We start from the raw sequence: 26,589 nt of genomic DNA, 5'->3' as shown, positions 1-26,589 counted from the left end.
GGAGCTGCAACAGAGAAGAGTGTCCCATATCCCACTAATTGAGCTGTAGATTCTCCCTATTTTCCAAAATTAATTCTATTAAACTCAAGAGCGTAATACAAAACTTGCTCCCAGTGCTCCATCCAAATAAATCTGGACTAACTGATGATTTAGGTCCGATGAGTGTGTTCACTGACGCCAACTTACATGATTTCTGGGTAATGAAGTCCTTCAAACTTCAAACAGTTACCACTCGCTACCACTTGATGCCACCGATGTATGAAGTTGCCTAGTACAGCTTTAAAATGATTCCTCAATTCCTAAAATACTCTTTTTGCGAGAGGAGAGGAGAGGGAAGGAGAGGAGAGGAGGAGAGAAGAGAAGGAGACAGGAGAGGAAAGGACAGGAGAGGAGCGGAAAGGAGAGGAGAGGAGAGGAGAGAAGAGGAGGAGAGAGGAGAGGAAAAGAGAGGAGAGGATACTTGTTCTTAAATACATTTAGAAATTGAGGAGATGGTTGCAACTGGGAGAGAGTGGCGATTCAGCCTGAGAAGATTTCACAAGTGAGATCTAAAAAATCGCTGCACTGTAGAGACAAGCTCATGTAAAATTGTGTTCTTTCATGTTGCCATTAATGAGCAACTGTCAGCTGAGCTACTGGATGCTATATGAATTTATCATTATCTTTGCTGACTCAGACACAATGTCACCACCATCCTCATTATTCTCTAGATCTAATGTTCCACTGCAGATTGTATATTTATAAATTAACTGAAAAATTCAAGCACAGGCTGTCGCTCATTCAGACTTTGCTCTCTCTCTCAGTCGGCCTCACATACACACACACACACACACACACACACACACACACACACACACACACACACACACACACACACACACACACATACACACACTTTGATCCAAGGATTAACAATGTCAAGCATCTCATTACTCAAAGATGATATGGAAATATGAGTGGGAGACAGAGACAGAGGGAGACAGCTATAGACAGACAAGACCGAGATGAACAAGGGAAAGAAGGGAGGAAGAAGAAAGAAAGATGAGGAAAAAGACAGAAGGTCTTTCCATCTCAAATCAACTGCCTTTGACACTCACCAGTAGTCTTTACTCCAAACACCCTTCTCTTCTTCCTCTGTCCCCACTCCAGACTCCCTTCCCTACCAGAATCTGAAGGCCAGAGGAAGCACCAGTTAGAAGATTACAGGTTGGTGGATTCAGCCATGAGGGACTAAGTAGAGCCCGCATTGTTCAAATGCATGGGTTCTATATTTTCATCATATTGTACACAGGATGAGCTAAATGTCACACACATCTAATGATTGCGATTTATGAATAAACATGCTGACATTGACAATGGGCAATGACAGGGACGCTCATGAAGCAGGAATGACAGTAAATTGGGATGAAGGAGGCGATTCCAGCCTGCGGGCTGCGTGTGCTAATGAGCCGTGTGACACACTGTGCCGTCTCTTGGTGCATTCTGACTCTCTCTATGACTTTCTGCTCACTGTTTGTCTCCATGCTGGTGGCTGCAGTCACAGCAGCACTCTGCAGAGTGACCATTTCAATTTTACATGAATAACATTTTTTAATGCTTGTTTAAATAAGCAAGCTGACTAAGAACATGATCTTGTTTGTAGAAACGGTCTGGGGGAATGGAGAGAGGGGGGTTATCATATTTGGACTTCCTAGATTATGGCTATTACAGACTTTTGAAATTGTTTAACTGCCTACATCATGGCTTTTCCAGAGGCTTTTGATACACATAACCATTTGGCCAAGACACACAAGTTGACAGCTAAACATTTAATGTGAGAGCAATCAAACTTCACCTACATATTTGCAATGGGGTTCAACAGTGTGTCAGATCCCATTTGGTCCTGCTCTAATTGCCAATTCTGCAAACTGCGATATCTCAGGCTTCTGTGTGTGTGTTTGGCCCATGGGCTCAGACACTGCAAATGGCTGCTTGTGGCTATATTTATTATGATTATTATTATTACCAGTGCGGTTTGATGGGATCCCCTCTTCTGTGAGGATCACAGGGGCCGGGCTGGCAATTTCTCCCTCCCCATTTCCATTTTTTTTCTGTTCATCTTCTTCATCTCCTTGTCCCATCCCTTCTTCTGGCAGGTTGCGAGTGAGGGATATTACTACTTCTTCTGGCTCGTTGTCTCTCTCAGTCACCATGGTCTCCCGATCTGGATCCATGGACTTCACTATAAACTGGTATTCCACCCCTGCGGTGACACACACACACACACACACACACACACACACAACCACCATATGAGAATACTAGTGTTATTCATAATTTTTATCTTAAACTGTAGTTTTACTGTGCGTCCACATCCCGTTAAGTAATGGAGAGACTTGGGTGAGCGAGAATGATTAAATCTAAAAGAAAATTTGACTCTAAGATGCTAAAGTCTGGTGGTTCTTGGTGAAGCGTCAGTGAATAGCGTCTCGTGTTTGTGAATGGCTCCACTGTGGATGGCACCATGGTGAGTGTTCCTCTGAGAGAACATAACAGATGGCACAGCACACATGGGTGCCATGCCACTGCCACGGGAGCTCTAGAACATACACACACACACACACACACACACACACACACACGTGCAGACACACACACACACACACACACACACACACACACACACACACACACACACACACACACACACACACACACACACACACACACACACACTCACCACACTTTTCTGCCACCTCTTGGGTGACTAGCTCCTTCACTTCTTCAGCCTTGAGACAGAGAAGACAATATTCAAAGTCAATGACAAAATACATCAAATGAAGATTTTCCTCATTCATTCTTAATTTTGTGTGTGTGTGTGTGTGTGTGTGTATGTGTGTGTGTTTGTGTGTGATAAACACGCACAGAGAGTCCAGGCTCTCCCTTGTCCCCCTTGGCTCCTTCATTCCCCACCTCCCCCTATGGGAAAAAAACACATTGACTCATAAACGAAAGGGGACTAATGACATGAAATATACTTTTACATGCACAGACGAACAATTCAGGAAAAAAGAAACACAGCGCAATTGCAGAAAACGTCAAAGTGTCTTTTGGAGAAGTGTGTGTGTATGTGTGTGTGTATCTGTTCATATGTGTCTTACACTGTCCCCCGTTTTTCCTGGCGTCCCGGGCGATCCCCTCTGACAAGGCTTCCCTCTGCCCCTTCTGCCCCTCTCTCCCTGTTGAACAACAATCAAGATTCAAAGTGCACACAGAGAAAACACATCCATGAGTTTTGCAATGATTTCACACAGAACTTCTACACTAAAAAGAAATAATGGTAGCCAACTCAGCCTGCTCATCTATCTCCATTTCTAAACAGCGTGAATGACAAACTCATCCCAATTAGGTGCATCCATAGAAAGTCCTCATTAGAAGTTTCCAGACACTCTCTGCCAACATCCGGAGTCTAGTAATTGTGGCTGAAAGGAGCTAATTGAATGAGATATTACTTGAAAGCTCCAGACAGAAATAGCCCTCTGTGTGTGTGTGTGTGTGTGTGTGTGTGTGTGTGTGTTAATTAAGGCCATGTCTTGGATGCATCCGCTGCTACAATAAAGTCTACAGTACGTCTCTCTGAACTAGATGTGGACCTGGTGACGCCTGTAATCAAGCTCGATTCATCCTTCTGCCCACTGTGCTCTGTCACTTGTTTTTGGTAGAAGTGGGAATTGTTGGTCGACAGCTCTGGAGTCTATGTGATAATATGTTTGTATAGGTATGTGTGTATTTTGAAGAGTGAGCTTAAATATAGAAATAGAAAGCTGGACAAAGAGAGAGTTACTTACTATAACAAGCCATAGAATGCAATTTCCATCCAATTAAATGTTTTTTTATTGTTTAGCACAATATCTGCATAGTGTAGTATCCTCTACAGTCCCATGACTCTATGTATGATTCCAGTGGTGTTGTACCCCGCAGCCAGTTGAGGGAGGGGGTATACCTTAGCTCCTGTGTCTCCTCGGGACCCTGGAGGTCCCGGTTGCCCCTCGTCTCCATCCCTCCCTGAACTCCCTGCTGAGCCCTTAAACCCCGGGAAGCCTGCGAAACCTGTCGCACCCTGCATGGAGCAAGAGCAACGTGAGGGAGGAGACCAATGTGTGATGGATGTGTTGTCATCGTTCAGTCATACGATTGGACAACAGTGACCAATGGAATTGCTAAATGAAATATTCCTTTTAGTTTACTAACCTTTTCTCCTTTCTGTCCTGGGGCTCCGTCCGCCCCATTGATTCCTCCATTCCCCTTATCACCCTAAAGATGATATCACATGATGAAAAAACACAGAGGAAAATAAAAAGAGAGTGTGTTTGAGAGAGAGAGAGACAGTGGGTATGTGTGTGTGTGTGTGTGTGTGTGTGTGAGTGTGTGTACCTTGCGTCCTGTGAGTCCATTGAGCCCTGGTACGCCCGGGGTGCCATGTAACCCCATGTCACCCTGTCATGCAAAATGTACCATGTAAACATACACAGAGTAGTTCAGTGGCAGTGATGTTTGAGATGATATTGTTAGATAGGCTAAATGCCTGTTTGGCCAAATCAGAGTCCAGGTCTAACCTTTTCTCCATTCAGGCCCGGGCTGCCCATGCGTCCAGGTAAGCCTCTGAATCCCTGTAAAACCACATAACACTATAACATGACTATCTAAGCAGAGCTGAGAATAAAGAGCTCCCATGCAAAGGAGATTCAATCTGAACCTCAACAAAACAAACCCAAGGGACCAGGCCAGAAGAAAAACAATCATTAAGATTATTATAATTACACATCAATTTCCTAAGCATATCATAATCTGGTGAGTAATAGCGATTTCACCTTCTCTCCCTTCTCCCCCATGTCTCCTGCTAAGCCTGGTTCTCCTAAATCGCCCTGTAGATAAAAACAAACAAACAAACACATTTATTTGACTCTTTAAAAAACTATAAAATCATCAAAATTATTTCATTAGACTCACTCATACAGTATTTTGTCTTCCACTGTACCTGATCGCCCTTCTGGCCTTGCAGTCCCAGGTCTCCTTTGTCCCCCTTGGCTCCATCCAATCCGTGATCCCCATTGCGACCCTGGAATCACATCATATGCCCATGACCAGGACTAGTTTGAACTGCAAGTGTGTGTGTATGTGTGTGTGTGTGTGTGTGTGTGTGTGTGTACTGTATGTGTGTTTTTGTGTGTCTACTCTACCTTTACTCCATTGACACCCGGCTCCCCTGAATCTCCCTGTAGGAAAATAAGACAATTACATACACATCGCTACAGAAAAAAAGTCAATGGTTAAATTTAGAAAAGATTAGTGTTTGTCCAATGTAAACAAACTGTACTGAACCCTCCTCACCTTCTGGCCTACTGGCCCTCGTGCTCCAAACGGTCCCACTGCACCCTTAGAGCCTGCATCACCCTTTAGGCCCTGTAGAGTAAACATCAGTCACCAATACAGTATTGGCACATCAACCTCGATAATAATAAAACTAGCAAGCAAGCTGATAATGCATATTGAAATTGTCTGTTGTGCATTAGTACCTTGTATCCAGGAGGACCGTCCTCACCCTTTTCTCCTTTATCTCCGTCAAAACCTGGCGGGCCTCGCATTCCCTGAATCAAACCAGACGTCACATACTGTCAGTAACTTAACTTCACTCACCTTGCTTTAATCACATGAACATCCAGACTGTTGAAATGACTCAGAGAGCAGCATAAAAAATGTCCGGTCAAACCCAAACCTCAGGAGGATCTTACCGCCTCTCCCTTGGCGCCCTTATATCCACGAGGTCCTTGTATTTGAAGCACACTCCCCTGTAGAAAGGGATTGATTTGTGACTACATGCAGCAAATCAGTGTAATCCACAAGAATTCAAGTGATTGTATGGGGCTTCATAAACTGGCTACTTACAGAAAATCCAAAGAAAGAAATCTCTAATTTATGCATACATGTATCATGCCATTTCACTGCACCAAATTCCTTGCACACCCATTATACTTGCCAATTAAAGCTAAATTCTGATTTATCTACAGAATAGAGAAGAACACAGAAGAAGAATAATCATACCCTCTCTCCTCTGACTCCAGGTATTCCACGGTCACCCTGGAAAGAAAGACGCTTTTTTTAAGAACACTTTCCAAACATGATGACTATTTTAAATACAGGTGTCAGAAAAATTGTTGACCCTTCTCACAGTTCTATTAAATCCCTTCACATTCTAATATAATTTGTCTCATCCATCTATGCTAAAAATACATTCTGAATGGCTGCATCAGCTGGCCGAAGTTGAGCGCGGTGTTGAAAGGAAGAGTGAAAGTCTACAGCGACAGGAGTGATGTGTGCTCTGACACTTCAGTGGAGAGGAGAGAAATGAACCTGAAGGCAGTTTGACTGGCAGCTGACATCACTCCTATCAAAACAGCCTGGACCCAGTGACACCTCAAACCGAATGGAAAATCACTATCTTACAAACCAAAGGCCACTGTATGAATATCTGGCCATTCGGTTGCCAGTGTTGGCCTCTACTCTCAACATGGACGTATACCTGCCTGTTTACGCAAACAACTCGCTCCAACAGTGAGTCATGTCTAAATAAAGCATCAGTAGCCTATAAGGCACGCAGACATGGTCGAGAGTGGTCATGGAGTTCAGTTGCTCTCCAGCACAAATGGCCGCCCCTTTTCCTGCACTATCGTGTCTGGATTTTACTGTTAATGGAGCGGAAGCAGAAAACATCCAGTCAGCTGCAGTCCGGCGGGCGGAAACAGCTCAGTGAGGAGAGAGGTCAGGGCAGACAGGCAAGACTCGCTCAAGCTAACAGGCGGGTCACAAGTGTTTATGTTGTACACTGATAAACAGAAGGGCACAGAACGCACAACTCATTAAACGCCGAAGCAGATGAAGAGCGGAAATCATTGCATGGTCCAACAAATCCCAGTTTCTGCGACAGCATGCTGATGGCAAGGTCAGAATTTGGCATAAACAGCATGAGTCCATGGATCCACCCTGCCTGCTGTCAACAGCACAGACTGGCAGTGGTGGTGGAACAGTGTGGGAAATGTTTTCTCGGCACACATTAGGCCTCTTGGTACCAATGGAGCATCGTTTGGTACTTTCTTGCTGACTAGTTGCATGGTTTCATGGCCACTTTAGTATACTCTGTCCAGTCCACAGATTTCAATCCAATAGAGGACTAGGACAAGGACTTTTCACTGGATTTCAAGGTCTTGTTAGTGAAATTCAGGGACTCAAAAAAAACGTAAGTCAACATGAACTGAGATCCTTGAACATTTCCGGCACCTTGTTGAATCCATGCCTCAAAAAACATTCAGGCTGTTCTGTAGGTGAAGGAGGGGTCCTACCCAACACCAGCTAGGTTTACCTAATGAAGTGGATACTGACTGTATATCAAGAGTTGTTATGTTGCAGATATTGTGTGCCATACCGCCTTACCTTTTCACCTCTGCTGCCTTGCAAGCCCCTCAGACCCTAGTAAAAGAGGTCATGGAAACGAAAAGGGTTTTGTTTCATACACATCAACACATGCATAATTGGAACTTAAATGGTCTCAAATGAAGCAACGTAATCAGTTGTGTAGCTTTGAAAAGTGATGTCAGTCACTCACTATGTGCCCAGCGCCTCCTTTGACTCCTGGAGGGCCTTTTTCACCCTGTAGAAAAGAAATATTCCAAAAGTTTTGCTTTATCCACAGGACATCACTGAATGTATTAGGGAAAGTAAATGTTAAAGGCTAGAATAGGGAAAAAAGACATGATGTGATGAATGACATATTTGAAAGGTTCAAATGCAAAAAGGGTTCTTCATGGCCATCCAATTTAGCAGCCAAGGTCCAGTCCCAGTCAATATTTCCCCATCCTCACCAGCCAGGCAATTGTGCATATTGATCACAGTGACAGTTGTTTTCACTTCATCTAAACACCTGGTCAAAATGTTGTTTCCAAAGGTAAAGTTATCCAAAGTACTGAGCTCACCCTTCTGCCTGCGATGCCAGCCACGCCTCTGGCACCCGGCTCACCTGGCAGACTGTCACCCTGATGGAAAGAAGAATACTATATAAACTAATAATCAACTTTTTACGCTGCAGTTTTTAAAAGTAACAAACAAAAACACAAACATGAGATGATGATAGATAGATAGATGTCTTAAAAAAAACAGTGCAAATGCTAGAAACACAATACACAAACAAAATGCTACTGCAAACATTTAACCATGTACTTATAATATCATTAATGTTGCACTCTTGGACCCCAAAAGATAACACTAAGTGCTACTGAAACATCATGTACCTTTTCTCCTTTCACTCCAGCTGCACCAGGAGGACCCTTGGGAACAAAGAGCATCACTAATGTCACATTGTGAAAAGAAATCAAACAAATGCTCACTAATGTGGTTAAACTATGATCTCCAGTTATCAGAACAGACAGCATTTTGTTTGTTGTGAAGGTTGTGAAGAGAATGTGTTTTCTTGCCTTCGGCCCTGCTGCTCCTCGTAGTCCGGCAGTGCCAGGTGATCCGTTCTTCCCCCGTCTGCCTCTGTCTCCCTGCAGGAACAGACTAGAGATCTTACCAGGAAATGCAGTTTACGGGTTTCTATGATTGTTATAGGATGCTATAAAGGTGAGGTGACACTGACAATACAGGTGATACTGTCAAGAAGACAGAACCTAATGGCATGATGTCCTCTTTCCCTAATTCTCCTATTTTCATTCACAGTTACACAGCATCTATTAACATACTTTTAGTCTGTTTTGTCCCTGATCAAAGGGAGTTCAGTGGCAACTCTTCACCATTCTGAGATAATATTCAATAATACATTATGGGATGTCCGCCCGTCTTACCTCTCGCCCCGGTTCTCCCAGATCCCCCGGGTGACCCCTCAGGCCCGGAGAGCCCTGGATGCCTGGGTTACCACGGATACCCTGGATACCTTGAGCACCTGGGGGTCCTGACTCACCCGGCTCACCCTGAGGAGAGGAGGAGAGAGAGAGAAATGGATAAAAACAGAGTGACAAATGATATGTTTGAAAGACAAACACAGGTCAACATGTTTTGTGTGATGTTCAGTTCTATTACTTTCAAATAATTGCTTTCAAATAAAGTCCCTCTTGCCGTTATCAATTTATACATTCCTGTACACAATTTCAAATGAGCAAGTGAGTCATCGAGGCAATTAATTTCCCTAAATTAAAAGTGAAATGAGAAACAGAGTCAATTAAAGTGAGAGCGATGGAAAGACAGTGTGAAGATTAATTGCTTTTGTTGGGGCGTTAGAAGTCAGCCGCTGCCTCCGGTTTTTAAAAGTGAGGAAGGAGGGAAATCTCACCTTTTGCCCCGGAGGACCGGCCTGCCCTACTGGCCCTCTGTGACCGATGCCTGGCTCACCCTAAACACACACACACACACAAACAGAGAAACACATGCATGCACACACACGCACGAACAGACCTATGTTTCAATATCATAAAGTAACATTTCAATTTAAACTCCCAGGTTTCACTCTGCTGCAATCTGAAGGAAGTATGCAGCCTACACAATCATGTAATATAGTGTAAATCCTAGCTTTTTGAATTTATTAATTAAGTTTGTGAATTAATGCATTTATATTTACCTTTTGTCCTTTTTCACCGATTCCTCCCTGAGAAAAGTGGACAAACAGAGCACAGATCAGACAGCTGGAGTGGATCTGCACCTCTGCACCTCTTTCATGCCTCAAAAATAGACCAAGACAGGCAACTTGGAAAAAATACAACTACTAAAGAGTAGGCAGAGTTTTGAGAGTCTTGTATTGACGTGGCGGGTTAACAAGGGGAATTATTAATGTCTGCTTTAATCTACTGCCTCTCAGTCAGACAGAAATAGAGCCGGGGGGACATCAAAGGCCGGGGTTCTACTGGTTTTACTGACAGGCGAGACGGGAGGGGAGCTCCCCCCCGAGGTCTGACGTCATTCACCGATGCAGTCTGGGTAGGCGGGTAGAGCGGCGAGGGGTATTTTTATGCACCGGTGGCACATTTTGAAGGGGTGACTGTCATTCCCGCTCCATCATATTGGGAGGATGTTGGTGATTGCGTAATCAGTGGGATGATACTGATGACTCAAGAAATGCAAACAACCTGTTAGTTGTTTTGGAGATGAGCAAATGTTGCATTTGATTTGACTTAAGTCCTATAGTTACAGTCTTAATCTAACTGAAGTAACATGTAACAGGATGGTCTACTACTTCAGTGTTTCTAATGTGACTCAACATATGTAAATCTTTAGTCACCTTTGGTCCTTGTTCTCCACTCTCACCTGGGGCGCCCTATTGCACAAGAAACATGCAACAATATTTATCTGTATCAAGATTTGATAAAATGCTGAAGAGTAGAGCATTTGCATGATGTTAAATTTGCTTGGCATTGGATTTTAAAGTGTTGATGTGTGTTCTTACCTTGAGGTAAAAATACTCTGGAGGATATGGATATGGCCTCGCAGTTTCTTCCTCATAATCCCCCCCCCTCTCTCTCTCCATCTCCACCCTCTGCCTCTCCCACTCCTCCCTCTCCCTCTCCAAGTCTCTCCCCCCCTCATTCTCTGTCCTCTCTCTCTCCCTCTCTGACTCTTTCTCCCTCTCCACTTTTTCCCTCTCAAGCTCCAGCTCAGCCTCCTTCTCTTTCTCCAGCTCCATTCTCTCTCTCTCCATCTCCAATCTTTCCCTCTCTCTCTCCTTCTCCAGGTCCTCCTCCCCCTCCCTCTCTCGATCCACGTCCTCCTCCGTCTCCCACTCGTAGTCTCCGCTCGTCTCCTCCTCCCCGTAATCTGGATCGGCTCCCGTCTCTGCGTACCCGTCTGTCTCTACCCCTGTCTCTTCTTCCATTTCCCACTCCTCCTCTTCTTTGGGTGTCACTGTTTCCTCTCCTGCGCCCTCCATTTCTGTATGCATCACCCTCTCTCCTTCTATCCCTCCCTCCCTCTGTTCTTGTCTCTCGCTCCTGGAATGGGTTTGAAGGTCAGGGTTGGCTTGCTTCTTCTAGAAAAACGTTAGAAAAAAGTTTTATAACGCTAAGCATGTTGAAATTCTCACCATCTTACTCAGGATCAATACTTATTATCATCATCTATATCAAACTCACATTCCAGCTGCTGTGGCTTCGGGCTCCAGAGGAAAGAGGCTAAAATGAATAAAAAAAGAGGAGGCAAATCTCATATGTGGTCTGCAGTGACCATGAAATTGTATTTTCATATTTCATTCACTGCAATGCCTTATGCAACATTTTATTTTGTGACATGTATGAATTTTTAATTGTTAAAGTCTGGAGAATCTTGGGCAAAGAAAGAAACTATTTACTTTTGGTGCCTCCCTGTACCGATTTCTTCCACCTGGTACGCCTGGCATGAATGCCTAAAATATTATTGTTATTGTTAATATTAACATTTTTATTATAGTTCATTTTCTACAAAACCAGGTGACACTTACCATAGAATCAGGCCAGGAGGCGCTTCTCCTCACCCGGGTATGAGATCGAGGCACCTGTCAAGTCCCCAAAACCTTTCATGAGTAAATTTAGCACCCATGATGCTTCCTATTGAATAATTGTGTTTGTTTGTTTGTGTGTGTGTGTGTGTGTGTGTACTCAAAAATGCACTTCAAAAATCAAGTTTACTTTGTGTCATAAAACCTCCTTTCATTAACATTCTAGAATATATGATGCTGTAAATGTTAGAAAGAAAGACGCACAGACTTGTTTTAGAAAGTTATTTGAACATTTTTACTCACTTAAGGATACATGCACAGTGAGGTTAAACAGATGAAAAAATTTAATAACAGAAACAAAATTTCACCAGTGAAAAGAGTGTTTGATCTGGCTACATAAATGATTAGAACATCAATATATTCTGAATAATGTAATAGGTATTCAAAAATCTTTTATTGAGTAGATTATCAAAGACAGTCGACAAAATACAATATTTTTTCCATGTTTCAATAAATAAAAAATTCATGACAACTTGATACAAAGGGATATGTATTGAAATTGTGGGAACAAGTTTGAGAGAGTTTAGCATGTTATCTAATGTAGTCTTTATTCGTGACACAAAAAGTTAAAGTTGTTTAATAAATAAATTAGGAGTAGGAAGAGAGGCTACAGTTCCATTCACACTGAACAAATTCATGAATGTCAGTAAGCTGGACGTGAAGATACAATTCTCTTCCCTTGACACAGTGTCTTCCTATTTTCCACAGTCCCCACTAAGATAAAAACCCTGATACAAGACGAGAATCTTGTCACGGGCGTGGCTTTGGGTGAGTGACATCATCACTGTGTGAAAGGGAGTTCCCCCCTCACGAAACGTTGGTCAGGTTCAGGGCAAGCTGCTCCTCACCAGCGATAAACTTCACAGTTTACATACACTCTTCCCAAGCTGTGTGCACTTGCTTATGAGTGCTTACAACCCTACAGTCACATTCTCTCAGGAATTAAGAGAGGTCCTGTTTAAAAAAAAAAAAAAAAAAAAGAGAGAAAATATTAAAAGTAACTCTCCGGAATCAGTTTTCTGTTCAGTAAATCACTGAGAGTGTGACTTTGCATGTCTGCTCATTCCCATTCAGGCAAACTGTGGTTAAATCATGCTCAACGCATGCTGGGACAACTTGGCCACAAAGCTTGTCCAATCTCATGCTTTGGTTATATGTATATTTATATATATAGTTTACATGTATTTTAATACTTATTATGTTGGTTTAATTGTGTTTTTCATTCACAGCACATTCACATTAGCCTTAGACAAACAGGTGAACCTTTTTGCACTGGTGAAATTTTCAAAGATGTTAGTAGGAAAAAAGGTCTTAAATTATGATGGCAAGTGCTCATATGATTTACAGCATGGTTGGTCTATGGCATACTTAACATAAAGACTGTCTAAATTTATCCTAAAACAGGTACAAAGCCTGCAGGGAAGCTATGAAACTTAGCATATTACCTGTAAAGACTGACATTTGCTCTATCAAAAATGATAAATTCCAATAACCATAGTTTTATTGAAGCACTTGCCATCACTTTCAGGCCTCTAGTGTAAAGCGCAAACGAAAGAGGTTTGCATTCCAAGGCATGCAAGGATCTTCAAGAACAATTAGTGAAGTTGTAGACTTGTAAACAGCTAAAATCAGAGCTCTACCTTGTCTGCTTCCTCTGTGGAGACAGGAGGTGCAGGTGCTGACACTTCCTCCTGATCATGACGAAACAAACAAGATGAGAATATGACAAATGAGGCTCCATGTGTGAAATTGTAAATGTAATAGCACCACAATGAAAAAAAATCTATAAGTGACTGCCCCCGTACCTTTTCTATATCGCCCTCTGTCTGAGATGGCGGCTCTGTGGTTGTCAAGTCGGCCTGAAAGAAGACAATTAATTCAAATATTAAGAGTTGAAAATCATTGACTTCAACTTGTTCTATATCTATTCAGACCTAACCACAGACTATTGTTAAATAATTTTCGCTCTTTACATTTTATTTTGGTGTCGGGATTGAAAAATGTGGCTGACATGAGGTAATTATCTTTTTAAAAAAATGGACTTAAACTTGACTTAAACAGCTGATAAAGTGCTGATGCAGTGCAGTAAAAAAGTGATTGGTGGTTGAAAACGAAACTATTTCAGCTGCTGTAAAGATTTGTGTATCAGATGCATTTCATTATGTAATATATCATAACAAGAGTAGTCTCACCTGTGTATCTGTCTCCCTCTGTGAGAGTGATGTCAGCGGACTGTTGGAGGTCTCCTCCAGTGGGTTGTGTGTAGGTAGCTGCTCCTCCTGCACAAGTCCAAATTACATAAATACATTGTTACTCTTCCAGAGAGTTTTACGCCACACACAGGTATGGCTGAGCAGCACATAGATCACAAGTTAAATATAGATATTCGTTATCCAATAACAGTGAATGAGGTTTTGTTGCATTGTTTCATTTTTATTGTTAAGAGAAAAGTTTGTCCGGGCTTCGGAGTGGTAGTGCTCACCTTTTTACTCAAATCCTCTGTTTGGACTTCAAGCTGCATATGAGGAAAAATTTGAATATATTAAACGTTAAAATGAATCAGGAAATTGTGACCCATTCTACCACAAATAGTTCAGAGCTGACTGAAGCAAACACACCTGTTCTCTCCCTCTGTGCTCCGGAGAGACCGAGGGGTCATCTGTGGAAAGCTCTTCCTGTTTGGAAAAATAAATAAATAAATATTTCCATCATAACTTCATCACTTTTAATAGCACACAACCAGTTACTCCAATATAGCATGTGCAGCACAGGTATGTGTCATCCATGCAGTGGGCTATAATGACAAACTAATTTATTCCTAATAATTAATTCAGCTAGTGGGTGTGTCATTAATCAACTGTTTCCTCTATTGTGTGGGCAGGGATATATTTCTGTCCCCAGAGATGCTGCTATTCAAATCAGGGGAGTTTGCGTATGAATTTGACAGGGCCATTATCAAGAAGGCACCCAAGCACACCAAGATAAAATCCATAACAACTCCATACCATCAATCATCACTTTAAGTTTCATCTTAATCATCTATTGGAACAGTTTCCCACCTCATATTCATAACTGTACTCTTCACCGTTGTAAAACTCCGCTTCCTCCTCTTCCACCTGCTCACTCGCCTTCAGATAGAAGAGAAACCACATGACTTACAAGAAGATATACATTAGTTACAGAATATACATTATCAACTCTGTCAATGCTTGGAAGACGATGACGCAAAGCAACAACAAAGCAACCCATTAATCATAATTATCACTTATTGTTAAAAGAAATATAGCGAAATCAGCACACTAATGTCAAGGCAAATGCATGCTTTTAGTTTTTTTAGACACACTCTATATGCTGCAACTGTTTAATTCTGTTTGTTATATTTTAAATTGTGTTTATTACATTTATTATAAAGCCTGAATTTACTGTTTTTATTTTTTTTAATTTTTAGTAGTAAAGCGGTCACACCTACGCAGACGACGTTGTGTTAATGTCATGCTAAGCTGTAGCCAGTGTTAGAGCCTGTGTTTAAACTGGGCAGTGAAACGGCTTTGTTAGTTAGGTTCCCTGTTTAGTTGGGGCGAAAGGTAAAGTTAGGCTTCCAGGTTTTGTTTATTCCCCTTCAAGGACATTTACCAGGCGTTGTCTCTGCCTCTTATGTCGTCCTTTGTTTCCTTTGCCCTGGTTAAGAAGTTCACAGTCAGAAAGAAAAAAATAAAGGTTTTCCATGCTTCAGACGTTGTTGATGATAAAGTATGAAACTATGAGTTGATAAGTAGATATTTAAGAGGGGGAAAAGGTAGTTAATGAACATAAAAAATTAATGCAACACCATTACATCAAGATGTTTAGGAGTCAGCAATGTTAAAGTTACCAAATGGTTTAGACCTTTTTAACAATATGCATTTATGTATGAGGCATCAAAAGCTATAGGGAGAAACATAATTATACTGAATAAAGACTGTAACCCTCAAACTGGAGGGATCCTGGCAGAATTGTATTTATGTTTCATGTCGTTTCATGCAAATGAAACAATAATGATGATGATTGTGTTTGATCAGTCAGGAGAAAACGCTGCTCATAGTGGCTTTACCTTCCCACGATCCCTGTTCTTCTTCTTCTCTCCTGAAGTCTTCTTAACAGAGTCTTCCTGAGTGAGGAGAACAGTCTCCACCACTGCTTCTGGTAATCCTGAGACCCTCTGACACACACACACACACACACACACACACACACACACACACACACACACAGCATACGATGATCAGATTACAATCTTTACTCCAGACAGTGTAGATTTATTTACAGAATTCCTCTGAAACAACCAAACTGAGCTGCTTGCAGAGTAACTAATTATGTAATTAAACTGTATGTTATAAACTAGAAGTTTCTCCGTGAGCGCTCCTGATTTTTCCTCCAATAAACTAAAAATTAGTCAACTGGGCTTGTGACCAGATGATCATCTGTTTGACTCCACGGACTGGCTTGAAAAATCTGGGTGAGGAAAGTGAATGAATTATGTATTTCCATCCAACTGCAGAGTTGGCCTTGAGCAAGGAACCCAAAGCCACCAAGATGCATCATTGCATTTATATTTGACAGCTGCCCATTGTGAATATGCACAGATTAATTTGAAACAGGATGTTGCTGAAAAAGAGCATGGATGCTTAGCAAACCATCTCCGGGTAAATAAAGGTTTAAAAATAATAAGTTTAATATGCTCAACATGGTTTTCTTGTTAAGTTAGAGTTCTTGATTGTGCGGCGTCCTTACCTCCTGGGTGGTAGTATGGTTGAAAGTAGAGTTGACTACAGTCAGATTAATTTTGAGTGAGGATATTTCAATGCTGTCCCCATCCACGGTCCCCTTCCCCTCCGTTCCCCTTGACCTGGCCTCAATCCCGCCGAGCTCCTGCTCTCCATTCAGCGCTGTGACGGCCCACAGAGTCGGGCCTTCTGCAGTTTCATTCAGAGGATCCTTCAGGAGGACAGAGGGAGTGAGCGGATGGGATGAGCAGAGTTAGCAGGCAGCATTCATTGGATGTAAAGGATAAATTTGAATTTACAGACAAAATATGGGTTACAAAATCGTCTGAGTAGAGTGTAATGTGAAAGAAAGAAAGCTCAAATAATTTCCTTTTCAGCTAAATAACATAATTTATGATTACACAGGAATATGCTATGGATGGACACTTACAGCGGAGACAGGCTCTGGAAGCTGTCTGTCCAACTCTGGGTCTTCGATAGTGTCGATCTCTGACAGCGGCTGGTTGGAGAGGTCGAATTTCACTGAGCTCTGTTCAGACGACACGGTCAGGTGTCTTCAGATAGCCTCACAGGCCACTTGGTGTATTTTATAGGTGTCGTATAATATAAAGGATTTATAGCTTTATCACACTTTGTGTTCCTGAATAGGTTTATTATGTAGACTCTCTGAATTCAGCCTTATCTGCAGTGTGCACCAGACAATCAAAGCCAATTGCACCCAAATCTTCTGAAGATGTAAAACACTTCAAAAAGAAGGTATATGACTTTATACCTAATACAAATAATTGAGTCTACCTGTAATATATTAAAACGCTTCTATCATGGGTAGAAGAAATGCTACTACTGATGTATAGACCGACCACTTAGAATTAATAGACTCTCGCTCGTAATTTCCTCCACAAATGTGTTCCACCCACTTCCCTCTTTAGATTACGTACTGTGTACTCAGTGATGATGTTGGAGTTGTGAGTCTCGATGCCCTCCTTTGCTTTCCTGGAGGAGCCGAGCACATGAAGCAGCTCCTCTATTCCATCCTGCAGCAGCCTGTCAATTAAGGCCTTGAGCAAGGGCAGCTGAGAAAAAGAGTTTTCATTTAGAAAACCACACTGGGCTTCGACTAGAAAGTGAAAATCTGCTGACTTGGGATGCCACGCTCACAGCTCACCCTTATGCCGTAGGCTTCAAACATCGCTTCAATGTCCTGAAGGGAAGAGGGGAAATGTGTTGATCAAAGACTTGACAATCAATAATATAGCGATGTAAAATGAGAACATAATGTTATAATGTATTCACCTTCATCTCAATTGATTTTCCAGGGAGTCCAGCATCACCCTATAGAAACATGAAATAACAAGAAGTGAAAACTCATTTCCAACTCCCCATAGGTGTGTTTTTTGTGGGAAAACATAGAAAAGCACGCACCTTCTCTCCTTGCAAGCCTCTCTCTCCTTTATCTCCCTGCAAAAAAATAAAGCAATAAACTACAATATAGCCAATATTGCTCTTATTTATATTTCGGCTTTAGTACAAACCCTGTTGCCGTCTTACCTTCATTCCCGGTGAACCCTAGACACACAGAGACAGAGGAGCGAGACATTGGAACATGCATCTAAAAATGCATGGCATCAAGCTCACACCACAAGCCTGGTGACTCCCACATCTATCAGCAGATAACAGCTCAATAACTCGATAAAAACACTCCATGCAACGGCTGGATTGATGTGCCATTGTTCATATGAGCTGTAAACAGGCAGAGAGAAGCATGCAGTGTGTGAAAGTCAGACTGACCGTGGCTCCTGGAGGACCCATCGGTATCGGAAACGCTTGTCTGATCTCTTCAACGGTGGCACCCTGTGAAATGACCCGTAAACTAGTCAGTAAGTTTTAAACTAGTATCCTCCTATCTAACAGCCTACAACCCTGTCTACGTAGTTAAATTCACTGCTACACCGCTTCTGAAAAACAGAAAACATTTAAGATCTTCACGAAACCAGGGACTGTCCTCCCCCTGTTCAATAAATGAATTAAATTACTGCTTTTACCTCTGGAGTGACAAGCACTTGTGTCCCTGGTAAACCCGGAGGTCCCGGTTCCCCCTTAGTGCCGTCTTTTCCCTGGTGGAGGAACACAGTCACTTAGCTCTCAAGTTGATTCCTCAATTTTCTCACAAAGGCAATTTGGTTTTATCTCAAGACCGCTTACATTTGTGCCTGTGTCTCCCTTGTCGCCCTGTAAAGGAAAACAAAAATGACCTTGTGTATTCATTACATAGCTTAATGATTTGCGCAGTAAATAAATGTATAGAAAGAAAATTAACCTTTTTGCCATCATCTCCTTTTAGTCCTCTTTCTCCCTGTGAAATGAAAATGCGTTTTAATTTTGATAATTTACCTGTTGAGTTATGAACAGAATTGAAGGGTTTCAGTCTAAAACGTGACATACATGACATATCCATCAGTCAAGATTAGAGAAAAAAAACAAACACAGATGCTTCCATCCAGAAATCTAAAAATGACTTATAATTGCAGTATAACAGTAATCCATAATGTGCTTTACTTTGATGTTGTGTCCAATCATTTTGTATGAGGAAGTGTCCAATTTTTCAAATGGTGGTTAACTCATTTTTAAGTGGAACTCTTCAATTCATGCTGTACTATTAATTACATGATAATATTGTAAAGCAAAGAAGTTAGTGAGGCAAAGCATAGAACTCTTATAGTTAAATGACAATACATCCTCACATCTTTCCCTGCCAGGCCCCTCTTCCCATCGATCGCAGGTCTCCCCTGCAGAGAAGAGGGAACAAAACAACCACAACCTATGTTTTCAGATTGATCATTATACTGGAAAAATAGTGAGCTGATGAAACTGAAACAATATTATATTTGGCTGAATGTGCTTAAATACAGACTTAAATACTGACTTTTTTTTATATCGTCTGTTATGTTCATATAATAAGGATAGTCAAAATGAATAGGTGCCATGCTGTCGTCAATACAAACACTGCTTATTATGTAGAAAAGAGCATCGTCATCAGACCGATCAGCTGCATCCAGGACAGACAGAGACAGGATGATACTCACTGGAGTTCCTGGTAAACCAGGCATCCCAGCGATCCCAACCCGGCCTTGTTCTCCTTTCTCGCCCCTCTGTTCACACACACACACACACACACACACACACACACACACACACACGCGCAAGCCTTGTCTTTGATGTGATTCATCTCAGGCTTTGTGGTGCTCACATGTTCGGCTTCTAGCTCCTTTTAACACCCTGAACATTAGGGAACTCGTGGGTTTTAATAGCAATAATGATCACCTTTTTAGCTAGGTATAAAGAAATATTCAAAGCTTTGCCTTTGATAAACGTTTTCGTGTAGGTGGGATAATCCTATTCAATGGCAACCTCCTTTTTCGTAAGAGAAAGCGATGTGGAATTGTGGCATGTAATAGCCTTGCCATCGTAAAGCAGCAATTAGGCTCTGTCAAGCCGGCCACTAACCTTTTGTTCCTCAGTTCCTGGACCCAACTGACGGTGTTTCATGATAGAACAGGTTGGACTCTCTACTATATGGTGTCTAACTGAACTTCACTGCACTGAATCAGAGAAATTCATCTCACATCTCCATAGTTCCCACTCATTTGATGGCTTAACTGCTCCTTAGAGATGAACAGGTGCAACAACCTCTCCATTAAAAGCTGATCCTTTTTGTGCCACTAAAATGTGATTTTTCGGTTTCAAGGAACCTAATTCTCCATGATGCCTGACATGTTGTCTGATCGTTGGGACTGAAATGCCATGATTTTAATGCCACAATAATGGACCGATTTCTAATGTGTGTTGCAGCTGTTCATCCTTATGGACTTCACATTCATTACTCTTAGCAAACGCTTTTTCCTTCCTGGGTTATTAACCAAGCCAGTTTGGTACAACTTAACTCACTGTAGGTCAGAAATGTGAAATAGTAGATTCTCACAAAAAATATTGATGCACTTACCAGACCTGGCTCTCCCTTGTGTCCCTGGTCACCCTGCATTTGTTATGAAACACCTTGTGAGTAGACTTCAAAGTGCTATGTAAGTAATAGCTTTGAAGCTATTACTATAATACAGCAGGACATTAAGTGTAACTGTAGGACATTTGGAAAAAGGAAACTGGTATATCATATAATAGCATTAATGCATGGGTTGAAATGCGTGTAGGAGTTTGTCTAACCTTGAGTCCTGGTCTGCCTGGTAAACCATCCAGTCCATCTCTTCCTGACCCGGACACGCCCTGCAAAGCAGCAGATTTCATATTTCAATATCAATACATTTTTAGAATAATTTGTTCATCAATTAATTTCATGAACTAAGCCACAGTAAATGTAATGGAAGTGATGGACATACCAGAGATGACCCTGGTGGACCAGGTTTGCCCTCAGGACCCTTTGGAGAGACAAATAAAAACAGTTTGATATCGGTACCATAATTTCTTCTGTTGTGTCCATTCCTTTGTGAGTATGGGTCATCATTATCAGCTTGATATGGAACTTGCAGCATGTCATTTGCTCATTCTATTCACTGTTTGTCCTTGGAACAAAAGATGGGATACTCACTCTTGGCCCAGGAAGACCTGTTTCTCCTCTCAGACCAGGCTCACCAGGCTCTCCTGGTTCCCCCTGAAGAAGAGAAGAGAAGAGAAGAGAAGAGAATAGAAAGGGAAGAGAAGAGAAGAGAAGAGAAGAGAAGAGAAGAGAAGAGAAGAGAAGAGAAGAGAAGAGAAGAGAAGAGAAGAGAAGAGAAGAGAAGAGAAGAGAAGAGAGGAGGGGAGGAGAGGAGAGGAGAGGAGAGGAGAGGAGGAGAGAGAAGAGAAGAGAAGAGAAGAGAAGAGAGGAGGAGAGAGAAGAGAAGAGAAGAGAAGAGAAGAGAAGAGAAGAGAAGAGAAGAGAAGAGAAGAGAAGAGAAGAGAAGAGAATGTAGAATCATTTTCCCAAAAAACATTCCATACTGAATGAAATAAATTTTAACATGGCATGTTCTCTTCAGTAAAGTTACCTTAATCAGTCTGGTCAGCACGTTGTTGTCTGAGGTGAGCTGATAGGATGAAGACACAGAGTACAAGTTAACTTCAGACATTAATTGTATAAGGTCTTATGGGAGATCGTTGTTTTTTTTCAGTTTCTTTACAATGAATACATCTGTCAAACATGGCTGAATTGACGCAAAGCCTAAAATGGTAATAAAAGTTTGTTTACTTGTGCTCCTCCCGGAGGTCCGGGTTTTCCCTTTGGAATGGCAGCAGCAGGATTGAAACGAGACCACAAGAAAACACAGTTATAAGGACTGAAAGCTCACAGTGCTAAACACAGAAAGTCCATATTTGCAACACAGAGGGAAACGTCAGATGCACTGACGGGTGGCATACGTAAAAAGCCAAACTTAATTAGTGAACATATCAAAATAGAAATCAAGGAATCACAAGAGGAGAGCAGGTTTGCAAAGATGTGAAACGTGGAGTATGACAGAAGAACAATCAGGAGGCGGTCAACCAGAGGAAACAATAAGACATGCTCATTGACAACAGCCATCATGAATATAAATATACCTGCTCTCCCTTTTCTCCTTTCTTGCCATCTGTTCCCTGAAACAAAAAGGAAAGCTCATGTCATCTTGCAGCACTGCAACTCCAGCTGAAGTTTTCCAATGAATTTTGGTGATATTCAACATAAAATAAAGACTGATTCCCTACACATGGAGAACAAAGTGAAACAGATTGTTAAAGTGGAACCTCTGTTTCTTTCATGGTGTGGTCGTCTTCTTTTTACATCTTAATTCAAAGAACTTACAGACAGACCCGTCTTCCCAGTGTCTCCTTTGTCTCCTGGATCCCCTGGTCGCCCTGGTAATCCCAGCGGACCCTAGTCAACATTAAATATGGAATTAAAAGAACATATTTTTAGTCAAATGAAAGTGTGCAGTACCCTTGCACTGGTGTTTAGATGAAAACATTGTCTAATTCCTTGAACAATCAATATTTTACCCTAATTCCTCTTTCCCCAGGTTTTCCATCTGATCCTTGTTCGCCCTGCAAAAGACAAAATGAATAAATTAACAAACAAACAAAGATGGTATTTAATGTTGAATATGACTCTAATGATTATAATGACTGAATGAATACGTTTAAACCTCTTTGCCAGGTCCGAATAACCAGATCAGGCTGATAACCAGATCAGGCTACAATGAGTAAACTGAACAATCCAAACAAAAGCACCACGTAAACAAACTGACCCTTCCTCCTTGGTCTCCTTTAGCTCCAGCTTCGCCCTACACACAAGCACAAGAGTGTCTGTCACCAACATTGCATCATGGGAAGCATTAGTAATCTATACAAACACACATATCTGAGAATAGAACTGGAAATGGGAAATGTCATATTCAGAGCTGCAAACCAAAGAAACTCAAATGCAGAGGAACAGCCAGTACTTGACAGTTTCCTAAACTACAGATGAAATGTAGAACTATATTTATACATTATACACACTTTCAATCATCCTGAAGGTTATGGTGATCGATTTATGTAATCTGTGTTTTGTGTTTTGATAGTTATTATATCTAATGTCTTGGTGTATACTGTGGATCCCAAATGAGGCCAAAAACAATTTTCCTGCTTGCATGGAAAACAAAGTTGTATTGTATTGTATTGTATTGTATTGTATTGTATTGTATTGTATTGTATTGTATTGTATTGTATTGTATTGTATTGTATTGTATTGTTTTGTATTGTATTGTATTGTATTGACTGCAAACACCTTGTATCATTGCAGTAACAACCACTTAGGACTTACTTACATCTTTACCTCTTAATCCTGGTGCTCCAGGATTGCCAGGTAGCCCAACACTCCCTTTCTCCCCTTGAGAGCCATCCTGCCCCTGCAGGCAAACAGATTACTTCATTAACAACCTGAGTACAAATCAAAATCTTTTTGTTTAAAGTTTTGTCATGGCAATGAAAGTTTGTAGATGAACTGCCCAAAAACACGCAAAATCTCATACATCATATAGGAAAAATCATCTGCTGTATGATTTACCTTTGGTCCAGGTTTTCCAGACAAGCCAACATTTCCCTAAAAAGGATAAGTAAATCAATAAATAAAAATTGACAACTTTTCCCTGTGTCAAGATCATGTCAACACTACAGGGATAAAGTGACAGATTATTACATTTTCAGGTGACTCACCCTCTCACCGTTCTCTCCCTTTGGTCCCTGCTGTCCAGGAATCCCAAACCCAGGACTGCCCTGCACACATCAAAACAAAAAAACACTGCAACCATCTCTTTGACATGTCTTTGCCATGAATTGTTCTATTCTTATATTAGTAATCGTCATCATAAATGTCAAAATGCATGTATGACACAACTGTCACTATTAACCTTGTCTCCTTTGGCTCCTTGTACACCCTTTATCCCCTGGGGCCCAGTGGGACCGACTGGACCGACTTCACCCTGACAGACAGAAAATATCCACACACATGCGCACACACACACAAACACCACACATACACACACACACACACACATCAATCAAAATGATTGTTCAGCAGGCAAAATGGCTGCAGCAGTGTCAAAACTAAATTCCAATTCCACTTTTAATGGCACCCTGTGGATTAAAGATTAAAGAGGTCCCATTCAAAGGACTCTGGAGCTTTCGGTCCCACTGCAAACGCTAATAAGGAAAAATCTTAATTGTGTTTGATAAGCAGACCCAGAGGATGGTGTCTGAGTGTGCAAGAATACCCCAAACAATTAATTAACAATGCTTCAACAGTAAAAACACAAAGAAAATCACTTCCCTCCAGCAGACTGACTTTTGTTAAAGCCAGTGAAGATAAGTAAGCAAACTAGTCAGATATACATTGAGTTTGTGCCCAAATTCAACAAGGGGACAGAAGCCCAAAGGTTAGAAAAGCAGGAATGAATCTTCAGACTGGCTGGGAAACTCAGAGTCACACTCTCCCCTCCCTCAACAGCTAAGATGCCCTTGAGCAAGGCACTTAAACCCTGATTCCTCCAGTGGAGGAGCTCAGTGGGACAGAAGAAGAATGTGGCAGATTGGAGTTTTAATTATACAAATGTTTCTCAGAGGCAGAGCTGCTCTGGAGGCCGAAAAATAACCTCATTGGTTGAGTTAAACCTCAGTGGGCGGAGCCAAAGAACCACAGTTGGAACTCTTGCCTTCTTCACTGGGCTTCAGTCTCACACTATTTAGCCAGAAAAACTGTGGTTCTTTGGCTTCTTTGAGGTTTAACTCAGCCAATAAGATGATTTCTGCCTCCCAGAAATGATTTTATAACTAAAACTCCAATCTGTAGCAGTGTGATTGAGCTGCACAGCTCCCAGCTATGAAAGCTTGCAACTATTAATGGGAATGAGGTTGATGCAAAACATCTCCCTGGATAAATAAAGTAAAAAAAAAAATTAAGTTGACTTTAGTGACTTACCCTGGCACCCTTCTTTCCAGTTGGGCCAATTATCTGTGATGAAAAAAGAGAGCTGTAACAGTTCTGTACAGTGCTACTGTCTACAGCATTACATAATCATCATATAAATGGAATATCTACTGGGTGAAATAATATTTTGTTTGTCTTACACCCTTGGCAGGATCTCCAGGCGTTCCTCTTGGGCCCTCATCTCCTTTCTGTCCGTTTGGTCCCGTCAATCCCTAAAAGAATGAAGGGCAATTATAGCAATAGATTTCTGATTCTTGTGTTGATGTTCTGTTAGGTTGTTATGATTTATAGTGACTATCTATCTATTCTTCCTGACCTCTTGGCCTCTCCTGCACATTGCTGTTACTTCATTTTTTATTATGTTTAATATTTTTTTTGTGCGTTTATGTGCTACTGGATGATCAATTCAAATTTCTTTTAATTTACTTTCAGCTATATCATAAAAATCAAAAAAGCCTAAAAGCATGATGCATCATTCTGCGTTGGAGTTTGAATTGGAAAATAAAAATTATAGCTGCTGCACAGCGGTGAGTCGGGGCCGGGCATTTTGAGGAGGTAGAGGAAAAATAGGAAGAGGAGGAAGACAAATGAGAAATACATGAGGGTCCATGAGCAGAGCTGTCCGGACCAAAATTATCATTAAACCTTGAAGTATCTTTGAAATCATGAGTCTCTAATCCACACAGCACAATGCCTGAGTAGACATAAAAAACATGTTCATTCTGCAGCACCCAGGGCTCAAACTCACAACCTTTGCCACCAATGGCAAGTCTTGATCATGTTGAGCTACCTGAGAAGTGGGAAACTTAGCGGAGGCTTCACATTATGACTTAACCAACCACCAGGGTGCAGGATAACAGTTGTGCATGCATTTACAGGCAGATTTCAAACTAGTGTCAAATATTCAGTATTCAAGACACAATTCTGAGAATTTGCATACTTCATCTAGACAACATAGAGATGTCTATAACTTATTTTTGACAAAGACTGATTGCTCCATAAGCCAAAAACTGATGTTTAAAGATGCTCTATTTCCATTGACTGCAATAGTTTACATGAGGGCAGAATTCAAAATACTGTCAAAAATTCAGTTTTTGAGATAAAATTCTGAAATTTTACACACTTCATCTACCATGACTGGAATATTTTGTCATTTATTTTCATGAACATTGGAGATTTATTTTGCAAGATTTTGCAGTAGCTGTTTACAGTAATGTTTACAGTAAAACATTTTGATGCACTGTGGGCTCAATTTTTGATAATTCAAAAATCTGGCTGGATCGTTTGTGGAGGACAGTCTGAAGATGCAGTGTAGCAAGTTTGGTGTCAATTGAGCAAAAAATGTGGGAGGAGATAGGTTTAATTAGTTTTACAGTTTTTGAGAAAAACAGAGTGATGGACTTCATAATTTGCACTAGGTTGAAGTTTACAAAAGTTTCTTCACACTTGGGCCTACATTGAGGTTGAAGTTACAAAGCTGTAGCATGTTGATTTTTAATGAATTTTCAAAGTTTAGAACTTTAGACGGTTGCTGTAGCGCCACCATCAGGACTATTGACCCCCAAAGCCAGTTGAGTAAGTTTGGCATGGGACTGGACCTATGTGCAAAGTTTGGTTTATTTTCATGCATGGGAAGGCATATTTCCTTGTAGGAAGAAGCAGAATAATAATAATAATAATAATAATAATAATAACATTGGCAAATACAAGAGGGACCAGCAGCAGAGCTGCCCGGCCCCTAATAAGAAATGATTCACACTGTACAACAAAAGAGATGAAGATTGTCC

At 41.3% G+C, this 26,589-nt stretch overlaps 1 protein-coding gene across 1 annotated transcript in view; it reads right to left on the bottom strand.

Annotated features, from left to right (window-relative positions):
* The window catches only part of col7a1l (collagen type VII alpha 1-like), a 60,841-nt gene that overhangs the window by 726 nt on the left and 33,526 nt on the right, over window positions 1–26,589 (bottom strand). The window contains exons 42-107 of the mRNA XM_071542784.1: window positions 24,943–25,014; window positions 24,794–24,826; window positions 23,727–23,798; window positions 23,533–23,592; window positions 23,384–23,419; window positions 23,145–23,225; window positions 22,584–22,619; window positions 22,336–22,380; window positions 22,142–22,213; window positions 21,901–21,936; window positions 21,551–21,580; window positions 21,351–21,389; window positions 20,912–20,974; window positions 20,703–20,741; window positions 20,530–20,589; window positions 20,312–20,344; window positions 19,395–19,460; window positions 19,053–19,097; window positions 18,629–18,664; window positions 18,514–18,540; window positions 18,354–18,425; window positions 18,100–18,162; window positions 17,860–17,877; window positions 17,734–17,769; window positions 17,605–17,643; window positions 17,477–17,512; window positions 17,250–17,384; window positions 16,742–16,840; window positions 16,319–16,522; window positions 15,639–15,746; window positions 15,182–15,226; window positions 14,608–14,676; window positions 14,167–14,223; window positions 14,031–14,063; window positions 13,741–13,827; window positions 13,354–13,407; window positions 13,189–13,239; window positions 11,492–11,545; window positions 11,363–11,416; window positions 11,148–11,186; window positions 10,466–11,044; window positions 10,301–10,336; window positions 9,644–9,670; window positions 9,359–9,418; window positions 8,874–8,999; window positions 8,505–8,576; window positions 8,322–8,357; window positions 8,007–8,066; window positions 7,640–7,684; window positions 7,468–7,503; window positions 6,082–6,117; window positions 5,772–5,828; window positions 5,556–5,627; window positions 5,371–5,442; window positions 5,220–5,255; window positions 5,018–5,098; window positions 4,851–4,904; window positions 4,596–4,649; window positions 4,414–4,476; window positions 4,231–4,293; window positions 3,983–4,099; window positions 3,141–3,218; window positions 2,905–2,958; window positions 2,720–2,768; window positions 2,006–2,242; window positions 1,098–1,169 (exon numbers count right to left, since the gene is read on the bottom strand). Of these exons, the coding sequence (XP_071398885.1) occupies window positions 1,098–1,169; window positions 2,006–2,242; window positions 2,720–2,768; window positions 2,905–2,958; window positions 3,141–3,218; window positions 3,983–4,099; window positions 4,231–4,293; window positions 4,414–4,476; window positions 4,596–4,649; window positions 4,851–4,904; window positions 5,018–5,098; window positions 5,220–5,255; window positions 5,371–5,442; window positions 5,556–5,627; window positions 5,772–5,828; window positions 6,082–6,117; window positions 7,468–7,503; window positions 7,640–7,684; window positions 8,007–8,066; window positions 8,322–8,357; window positions 8,505–8,576; window positions 8,874–8,999; window positions 9,359–9,418; window positions 9,644–9,670; window positions 10,301–10,336; window positions 10,466–11,044; window positions 11,148–11,186; window positions 11,363–11,416; window positions 11,492–11,545; window positions 13,189–13,239; window positions 13,354–13,407; window positions 13,741–13,827; window positions 14,031–14,063; window positions 14,167–14,223; window positions 14,608–14,676; window positions 15,182–15,226; window positions 15,639–15,746; window positions 16,319–16,522; window positions 16,742–16,840; window positions 17,250–17,384; window positions 17,477–17,512; window positions 17,605–17,643; window positions 17,734–17,769; window positions 17,860–17,877; window positions 18,100–18,162; window positions 18,354–18,425; window positions 18,514–18,540; window positions 18,629–18,664; window positions 19,053–19,097; window positions 19,395–19,460; window positions 20,312–20,344; window positions 20,530–20,589; window positions 20,703–20,741; window positions 20,912–20,974; window positions 21,351–21,389; window positions 21,551–21,580; window positions 21,901–21,936; window positions 22,142–22,213; window positions 22,336–22,380; window positions 22,584–22,619; window positions 23,145–23,225; window positions 23,384–23,419; window positions 23,533–23,592; window positions 23,727–23,798; window positions 24,794–24,826; window positions 24,943–25,014 (4,606 nt within the window). The remainder of the gene's footprint in view (window positions 1–1,097; window positions 1,170–2,005; window positions 2,243–2,719; window positions 2,769–2,904; window positions 2,959–3,140; window positions 3,219–3,982; window positions 4,100–4,230; window positions 4,294–4,413; window positions 4,477–4,595; window positions 4,650–4,850; window positions 4,905–5,017; window positions 5,099–5,219; window positions 5,256–5,370; window positions 5,443–5,555; window positions 5,628–5,771; window positions 5,829–6,081; window positions 6,118–7,467; window positions 7,504–7,639; window positions 7,685–8,006; window positions 8,067–8,321; window positions 8,358–8,504; window positions 8,577–8,873; window positions 9,000–9,358; window positions 9,419–9,643; window positions 9,671–10,300; window positions 10,337–10,465; window positions 11,045–11,147; window positions 11,187–11,362; window positions 11,417–11,491; window positions 11,546–13,188; window positions 13,240–13,353; window positions 13,408–13,740; window positions 13,828–14,030; window positions 14,064–14,166; window positions 14,224–14,607; window positions 14,677–15,181; window positions 15,227–15,638; window positions 15,747–16,318; window positions 16,523–16,741; window positions 16,841–17,249; window positions 17,385–17,476; window positions 17,513–17,604; window positions 17,644–17,733; window positions 17,770–17,859; window positions 17,878–18,099; window positions 18,163–18,353; window positions 18,426–18,513; window positions 18,541–18,628; window positions 18,665–19,052; window positions 19,098–19,394; window positions 19,461–20,311; window positions 20,345–20,529; window positions 20,590–20,702; window positions 20,742–20,911; window positions 20,975–21,350; window positions 21,390–21,550; window positions 21,581–21,900; window positions 21,937–22,141; window positions 22,214–22,335; window positions 22,381–22,583; window positions 22,620–23,144; window positions 23,226–23,383; window positions 23,420–23,532; window positions 23,593–23,726; window positions 23,799–24,793; window positions 24,827–24,942; window positions 25,015–26,589) is intronic.

The sequence above is a fragment of the Centroberyx affinis genome, unplaced genomic scaffold, assembly GCF_046629955.1.
Source record: "Centroberyx affinis isolate AG114_WGS23_722 - 3 ecotype Tasmania unplaced genomic scaffold, CSIRO-AGI_Caff_v1 ptg004184l_1, whole genome shotgun sequence".
NCBI lineage: Eukaryota > Metazoa > Chordata > Actinopteri > Beryciformes > Berycidae > Centroberyx > Centroberyx affinis.
This window is presented reverse-complemented; position numbering and strand designations above follow the sequence as displayed.